This window comes from Lepisosteus platostomus, chromosome 5 (assembly GCF_059453375.1).
Source record: "Lepisosteus platostomus isolate fLepPlt1 chromosome 5, fLepPlt1.hap1, whole genome shotgun sequence".
Taxonomy (NCBI): Eukaryota; Metazoa; Chordata; class Actinopteri; order Semionotiformes; family Lepisosteidae; genus Lepisosteus; species Lepisosteus platostomus.
Window position 1 is genome coordinate 6,814,188 of NC_142615.1, and position 8,826 is coordinate 6,823,013.

General features: G+C 45.0%; 1 protein-coding gene across 1 annotated transcript; it reads right to left on the minus strand.

Moving 5' to 3' along the window:
• Positions 1-1,644: 1,644 nt before the first annotated feature.
• LOC148662809 (uncharacterized) lies at positions 1,645-6,352 on the minus strand. Its single transcript, XM_088631327.1, has 7 exons — positions 6,121-6,352; positions 5,043-5,110; positions 4,626-4,712; positions 4,324-4,386; positions 3,607-3,699; positions 2,311-2,679; positions 1,645-1,865 (listed from the first exon to the last, which is right to left on the minus strand). Exons 2-7 carry the CDS (start codon positions 5,082-5,084, stop codon positions 1,680-1,682), a joined length of 840 nt encoding a protein of 279 aa, XP_088487453.1. The 5' UTR covers positions 5,085-5,110; positions 6,121-6,352; the 3' UTR covers positions 1,645-1,679.
• Positions 6,353-8,826: the final 2,474 nt, after the last annotated feature.

Below are 8,826 nucleotides of genomic sequence, written 5' to 3' on the forward strand. Positions count from 1 at the left end.
ACACCTGTCCCTTGTTCCAGCCCCTTTTCTGTTCCCCCTTATAAGCCAGACGCAGACCCCAATCTGGGCTCTGCATTGGTTCCTGTATCATGCGAGCCCGGGTCCTGGATGTGTCTGGCTCCGTCATGGTTTTAAGTTTCTGTTCCTGTTCCCCTTGCCGGTCCCAACCCGGTTCTGGTTTCTAATCTCCTGTCTTGGATGGATCTCCTGGCCATCGACTTTTGCCTTGTTTTTGTACTTCTCTTTGGACTCGTCCCCGGATTGTTTGCCTCGCTACACCTTCCCCGACCGCCAGCACTCCATGGACACGCCCCCCTGTTTTTATTCCCGTATCCTGCATGACTTTTTCCCTGTGTTTCCTCACTCAACCCCGGATTGTGTCGTCCGCATAGGGTCCGGAAAGAAAGCTTTCGTGACAATTACAGTGCTCATTACCACTACAACGACAATAGACGTTTTTTTTTAAAAGAAACGAATGTCAAAATGTTTCCAAAACGTCCACTTGTGATACTTTAGCTGCTTAGTTACACGATCCCATATTAATATAACTATCAAGTGATGTTGAATCACTACAACATGTATTTTTTTACAATAACAGCAAGTGGTGTTTTTACTACGTATTCTTAGAAAAGGATAAAACGTTATAACTTTTTATGAATTACAGAATATAAGCTTAATAATGTTAGAACAAGCATGTTAAAACCAGAACCCATGCTAGTTACCAAGTTAGACTTTGATGCATAAAATATTTATGCATAATTAAAATATTTATGATGAAGGTGGAAGGTTGTGTACTTTTGTCCACAAGAGCAATCTTTCTTTTATAAAATATACCTACTTTTTAATGTTTAATGATTGACATTCTGTAATACACAGTTTCAAATTATTAAAAATCTAAAGAGTATGCAATTTAAATTCTTAATTGTTAAAAGACTGTCAGCAGTGACTGGGATTCGAAACCAGGCATTTTCTGGTGACAGCTCAAATGCTGTATATGAGATGTTAAGCTTTATTAGCTCCACCTGGTGATTTTACAAGGTGCTTCCAGATACTATTATCATATTTCAATTCAAATGTGGTATGATTCGCCATGCCCACCGCGTTTTACCGCCATGTACTCCACACATTTTGAATGGCTGGATCTGTAGGTGCCATTGCTCCAGGTGAGGCGTGAACACACAACATCACCATGACTCTGCTGTGCACACTGACTGATTGTGCCACTGGGGCTTCACAAGTCGCAAGTCAGTCCAAAGACTTTGAACAAACAAATGGTGAAACAGGGTTTCGTCTGTGGATCCATCTCCACATGGGGGAAGGGGACAGTGAAACAGTAAGGAAAATACAAGAGAAGAAACTGAACGAATTATAATCACTGCAAAATAGGAAGAGGTGGCTGGACATGTTAAACAGTTTGGCGGTTAATTTGTAACATTTTTGGTGACAATCAGCACAAGGATTTCTCTTCATGTTCCTTAAGATGTGCAGTATATATTTTCATTGTAGATTGGTTACTTCAAAAGTCCAGTAAAGTGACAGTGGAGAGCTATCCGATATACATCTTAAAGAAGACTCCCTGTAAGTCGATTAAACATTTCATTTTCAAGTCAAATCCTTTACATGAAATAGACACCAACAATAGAAGGGGATGAGAAATGTCTTTTATCAAAATAAACCTGCTATTCACAGACCTCGGCCACAACATCTCCCAGGTACTTCTGCAGAATAAGGTCAAGCTCAGCTGCAGCCTGGCGGAAGCACTTGTCCACCTCAGATAAGTCACACCTGGCCATTGTATTTTCGAAGTAGGATTTCAGCGCCTCTTTCACCTCCTCATAGTTGTCCTGCTTCATGATTCCTGTGCCCTGGGAGAACAAGAAAGGTGAATATTCATCATCATCCCTCAACGATTCTCCAAATTGCCTGACTGCAGACACCACCATGAGGAGGAGCTGGAGTGACATAACATCATCAGTAGGCAGTGAGTCAAGAGAGGGGGAGTCATCCCACTGTTATCCTTATCCATGATCAAGAGTCTCACCCCCTGCTTTACGCTGTCCCTAGTGGTGATCTGTAGACAGTGTGTCTTCCACCTCACCCACCTCCTGAGGCAATAATCTTGAATAAACAGAGGGCTGGAGGCCCAGCCCGGCTCCTGTCTCTCTCCCCTTGGGGACAGGAGATTTTCTCAGAACCATGTTGAGGTGAAATGGGAGTGGGATGACGCAGGTGTCTTGGAGAGGTGAGTCGCCCCAGCCCCTGCATACCTCAGTGTGATTCAAGCAAGGGGGAGGGGTTTAAGGGACTTACCAATCCCGCGTATGCACCCTCTGATTCAAAGTCAGGCAGGAGCTCATTGTACAGCGCCAGGCAGTCCAGCTGGATAGATGATATCATGTTCTGAGCCCAGGTCCGCACCCGTATCTCCTCCTCCTGGAGCAGCCCCTTCAGCTCGACCTGCAGGCCCTCCCTGAGCCGCCACAGGGCCGCTGGGGTCAGGCCCGGGTGAGCGGGTGTACCAGGGGGTGGGTGAGGGGGTGTGTGAGGGGGCGAGCAATGGGGTATGTGGGCTGCCAAGGAGGAGGTCCATGCCCTGTCCTTCTGCAGATCCCTCTCCGGGCCCTTAGGGTAGTTCCACAGCTGGGTCTCGGTCTCCTGCCTGGTGATTGGCTGGCTAGCCTGAGGGGACAGGGGCACAGAGAGGGCATGAGGAGGACAGAGAGAAAACTGAGAGGGTCTTCTCCAGGAGGATCAAGCCCTGCCCCTGGTCTCCCAGCAATCACAGTCACCATCATTGCAGCTGAAACCAAACTTTCGACAGATGTCACAGACATATCAGGCTCACAGACTTGCAGCTCTCGGCTGCCTGGGGTGAGACGCAGGGGGAGTCTGCTCCCTCTTCCTCTGACAGTCTTATCAGATGAAAGCGGCAGACCTGATCCAACCCCACCTTCCCTTTCACACACAGCCACACACAGGCATGACTGTGTCACCATCATCAACACCTCCACCATTATAATCTCCACTATCTTCGTCACCATCATCTTCATCACATTTCTAATAAATGATCTCCACCATCTTCATCACCATATCCTTCTTCATCATGACAATCATCATGTCCACCATCATCATCATCAACACCTTTCCATCAACATCATCATAATAACCACCTTCATTATCTACACTACCATCTGCATCACCATCATCATCCTGAGCAGAACACATTGGTTGTCTTACACTGGAAGAATCTTTGCTCAGTGCCTCAGTATCGGTTCCCCCTCTCCGGCCTTTCAGGGTCACATCCACCTCTGTCAAGACCTGTCAGCAAGTTGACTGCTTTAGTCTCACCAGCAGAAGCCAACCAAGTTTGTGTCTCAGTACAGGTTTATTCTTAGTCTAACAGTATTAATACAGTATTCTTTACATAGAGGAGGGTGGGTGTGTGGAACAAGCTGTCTAGCCATGTTGTTGAAGCCGATAGTGTGGCTTATCTTAAGAGAGAGCTGGATGAGACCCTACAGTCAGGACAGGAGTTACTACTGTATGTAGAGGGAGGTGGGTGTGTGGAACAAGCTATCCAACCTTGTTGTTGAAGCCAATACTCACGTTCCTGTGGGATCTGCTCCAGGTCTCGGTGTGACACCCTTCTCTCTGCTCGGCCATTCCTCTCTCAACTTGAGTGAGTTTCTCCAGGCGGTGCTGGGGAGGAGAAAACAGAGTTACCAGCCAGTCAGACAAACACACATCATCATCATGGGCCAAGATGACCCTACATGACAGTGGCCTGTCATCCTCGATCCAGACGCAGTGTCCAGCCCTCAGCTATCCAGCTTCATGATCCCCAACATCCCTATTGAGGGGCCAGTTCTGCTAGACCAGGGGTCTCAAGCCCAATCACAATCCCTGGAGAGCCAGGTGCATCTCCAGGTTTTCTTTCCAAACGGGGCTAGCCAATTAAACAATTAATCTAATTATTTTCATAAGAAGATGTGGAAATAATGTGTTTAATAATATATTTTGATGTCTCTCACTGTTGAAGACTCAAAATATTCAAGGCACAGTTGGATATTTAAGGTCTGGATAAAGGTACAGTATTAGAATATTTTTTGTTTAATTAAAAAAATAGGTCAACTTTGTAACCAAAACCTCTGGGCAGGAAACCAGATGATTCACCAGACCCTCTAGGAATGGAGTTTGAGACATGCTCACCCTCTCTCACACACAACCTCACACACACTCACCCTCTCACTACTACTACTACTACTACTACTACTACGACTACTACTACTACTAATAATAATAATAATAATAATGCAGACTTGCTTTTCTTGGGGTCTTGGGTTTGGCTCCTGTGTTGGCTGAGTCTCCTGTTACCTCCTTCCTGATCTGGGGATGTCAGACACAGTTCTGTTACAGACACGGGCTGGACTAGACTCACAAGCACACACACCCACAGACACACACTCCCACACACTAACACACACGCAGATGCACACACTGTCAGGTAGAGTCTTTCTCCTCCTCAAGAGAAGACAACAGAGCCCTGCTACTGCGATGAGCTTTAATTTCAGGAGGAGGAAGAAGAGGAAGAATCACAATATGAAGAAGACCAGCAGTGGACTCACAGCTCTCTGGGTCTGGGGCCTGACTCTCAAACTTGTCTCCAGTCTCTGGTGAGTTTGGACATCTTCTCTGTTCACCTCTGTTGACATCTGTGGACAGGACAGTTCAGTTAGACAAACAAGTTCGACCAGACTTCACTCTCATAGTCAATCAATCAATCAATCAATCAATCAATTTTTGTCTTATATTTTGCCTTTTAATCCAGAACATCACAGCACTTTACAAAACATACCTGGAAAATAGAGTATAAATGTGTAATACTGTAGTTCCTGGAGTAAGTGCTTGGATAATCCAACTACCACTGTTGTTACTTCTGCTGCTACTACTATGACCATGACTACAAATTCTAATACTAATTCTGATATTAATACTACTACTGCTGTCATTACTAGTAATAGTGATAAAAACAGAGCACTCACAGCTCTCTGGACATTGGTCTGGAATCTAGAAAATGGTTCCATTCTCAGGCGACTCTGGACCTCAACACCTGTTGATGGGTCACTTCTGTCAGACACACGAGTGGAGCCCAAGCCCACAGATATACACCCACACAATCACACACATTATAACACACTGACAGACACCCACCCACACATATTCACACACAGACATTACACACACACACATACACTACACACACTCACAGACACACATTCACAGACACACACACAGGCACAACACACACTCACAGACACGACATACATTTATACACACAATCAGGCACTCACACACATACTCGCACACATTCACAGACACACACATAGACTACAAATACTTATAGACACACACCAACACACACACACACAGACAAAAACACACACACTCATAACTACAAATACAGTATAACTAACACTAACACAAATGCCACTAACATTAAAACAGTAACACTATCACTAAGAATTACACTATCATTATCACTGACACAAACTACTACTACACTACTAATACTCAAATAACAATAATGCTATCACTAAAACTAACATGACTACTAGTGTAAATACTCTAACAGTAACTCTATAATTATAACTAATATTAACATGAATACTGGCATCAAAACTATCAGAAGCGCAATCACCATTAATACTGACATGAACACTAGCATTAATATTAAAGCTACCGATTGTACTCTCACTAATATTAAATATGAATACACTCGCATTAGTATTAGTCCGTGACGTCAAACCACTCTTTGTGACGAAGGCGAGACACCTAGCTTGGCACAGTGAAGTGGCACGTGTCGCCGTGGTTACCATACTTATAATTTGTAAACAATGGAAAAATGCATTTAAACTGTTACCTACACAAATTTATCAACTTGGAATATAATTTTCAAGCTCTAGAATACAATTTCTAAACAATCATTTGAATAATCATTCTTTAATTTGGGATTGAACATTATGAACACTAAACGCACTATGGTATTTGATCGATACAGGCTGTATTGACTCTTTTCTAGATATTTAAAGAATTTAAAGAAAGAAAAGAATCAGTACTCACCAATCGGTGAAGTTAATTGATGATTCTAAGGTTTTTTAGTTGAATTAAGTGGTTGTCGATACATAAGTTATCAATATCTCTCCTCCGTGCTCTCAGCGCTCCTCCCGCGGTCTCGCTCTCTGATCCCGGCGCTCTGGCTGGTGTCTGTGACGTCACAGCGCTCTTTCTGACAGAGCAGAGCGCGTCTCCGCTGGAGGAGACTCCTGTCCGGAGCCCGGGGGGCTTTTCTTACAGATATACTGTATCATCTCCAAAAGAAAAAACACCAGGCTGTGAAGAGAGGCGATTCATAACAGCTGGAGAAGGAGACCGACAAACCGAGGAATACAATTTATTAAACAAAAAAAATAGTTTACTTCACAGACATTAGTCTTTATTATGCGTTGTAAAGCATACTCCGGTAGAGCAGAAGAGAAAGGGCACAAGTCCCTGTAATAAGCGGTTTTAAGGTTGAAGAGCATCATCTCCTGCTTTTATTTCCACTCAGTTTGGTGATTTAATTAACTGTATAATTGTTATCAGACTCTGTTTAACTGTATATTTATAAGACTCCGTGAGAGACGTGTGGGAGACGCTGAATCCCAGGGCTGGTGTGGAATAACACACAGACAGGTCTTCTGTGTGATCTGAGTCCCACTGCTCAGAGCTACAGACTGGTCAACTGGTCACTATCATAGACAAGACCATCAGTCTGCTGCTGCTAATAATCATATTACACTTATAAGAGTAGCAATACTGCTGTTCATTAAATCAGTAAAAATAATAATAAGAGAAAATCACATATTGCTCAATTTTCAGTAAAACACTTCTGACAGAGGGATGGAGGCTGACTTACAGTAAAGACAATGAATCAGGGCAGTAATACTGAAGGGCTGGAGGGCCTGGAAAGGGTTAATAGAAGCTTCTTGCTTCTGACCTGGAACAGAGCTCACAGCTGCCAGATCAGTGACCCCTGAGCCCTGTTCATGGAGAGGAGAACCAGGAGCTCTGCTCTGTCTCTAAGAGGCTGTGAGGAAGGAGAAAAGGGGGAGATGTGACTTGAGTCCAGGCTGTTCTGTCTGATATTGTTCATGTAGCAGCACTGATTGTCTCAATGTCCTCTGGTTCTGGATTGTCAGGATAAAGAGAAGAATGGAGATGAGCTTCTGTGTGTTCAGGAGGGAGGAGTTTGGGTAAAGTACTGAAGGACCCAGAGCTCTGTGTGTGAGTCTGAGCTGTGAATCTGACTGAGAGGAGATAAAGATTTTTTTATTATTCTGCCTCTGAGAAGTCTTTTCCTTTGCCGATCAATGTTACAACCCCTTCAGATACTCTGCACAGACTGTCAGAGTGAGAGAAGAGGAGAGAGAGATGGACAGATAAGAGCACACACAGCGAGAGAGACAGGAAAGAGGAGAGAGAAGAGAAGGAGCAGGAAGACAGCGCAGGTGTTCAACCACACTGTGACCTCAGGAGACAGGAGGCTTTTCTCAGCTGCTGAGGAGCTCAGGGCTCATGGCCACTCAGGCTCAGAGGCTCTGGCAGCAGTCAGGTCTGAGAGCTTCTCCTCATACTGACACTGGAGCTCTGAGAGTCAGCCTCCATTCTGGTACTACTGCTACCACAACTGCTGCTGCCACTGATACTACTGCTACTACTAATATTTTACTGCTGCTCCTACTACCTATCATAATAAGGAAGAGGATGTGGGCTGTGCCTTCACACTGTTCAGACTGGAGGTGTATCAGTCCATCAGTATCAGTTCAGCTCCACTGTGCTGTTAGAGAGTCTCAGTCATGCAGTCGGCTCCACACAAAGAGACACTGGGGTCACAACTGGAGGGGCTGGAACATCTGTTTGGATTGTAGCTGTACAGAGACAGACTCAGGGTCTGAGGGAGTCAACTGGAAGAGCTGCTGTCCAACAGGCTCAGTACATAAGGGACAATCACTGCTGGGCTTTTCTTTCTTTTTCATTTAAATTATTGATCACAGTCACAGGACAGCCAGTTCTTATTCAGTCCACCTTGACTCCGGATTCCTGTGCTGACCTGAATGACCTCACTGCCACCTTGAGCACAGGCTCTCCTCACACTGCCCTTGAAGAGGACCAGAAGACATTACTGTCTGGAGACACAACAACTCTGTGAGTCACTGCAGGACACCAGTCATTGGACACTGCCTGACACAGACAGCAAGGCACACAGGACTATATTCAGGACACCAGTCACTGGACACTGCCTGACACAGACAGCAAAGCACAAAGGACCACATTCTGGACACCAGTCACTAGACACTTCCTGATACAGACAGCAGGAATTACAGGACCATATATGCATAATTAATTATCTTGATACTGATTTAAAAATATAATACTTGTCTACAATTTTTTCTTAGTTTAATATCTGATCTCTTCCTGCCCCTGCAGCACCTGCAGCCCTGCTGTCTGTATCTGTATCTGTGTTTCCTCCAGTGAGACACAGAGCTGCTCCTGTCTCTCCTCTCCTCCGCGCTGCTGGGAGTGTCTTCAGGGAGAGGAAACAGTGATGTGTCTCTGATATATATGGAGAAGACTGAAAGGGCCCTGTGTGATTGGCCGTCCCGCCTGTGTGAGAGGTTCCTGCTGTCAGTCTGAAAAGGCAGTGCTGTGTGTGATTGGCGGGGTGGGGGGCTGTGTTGTTACTGGGGGTCTGGGGTGCGGAGCAGCAGCTCAGTTGCCCTGTGGGCT

Excerpts from the sequence above, each read along its gene's own strand:
- LOC148662809 (XM_088631327.1), bottom strand. The coding sequence starts at position 5,084 with ATGGAACCATTTTCTAGATTCCAGACCAATGTCCAGAGAGCT. Across the intron at positions 4,713-5,042 it reads AGACCAATGTCCAGAGAGCT|ATGTCAACAGAGGTGAACAG; the intron begins GTGAGTGCTCTG and ends TCCTGTCCACAG. Across the intron at positions 1,866-2,310 it reads AGGGTGCATACGCGGGATTG|GGCACAGGAATCATGAAGCA; the intron begins GTAAGTCCCTTA and ends TTGTTCTCCCAG.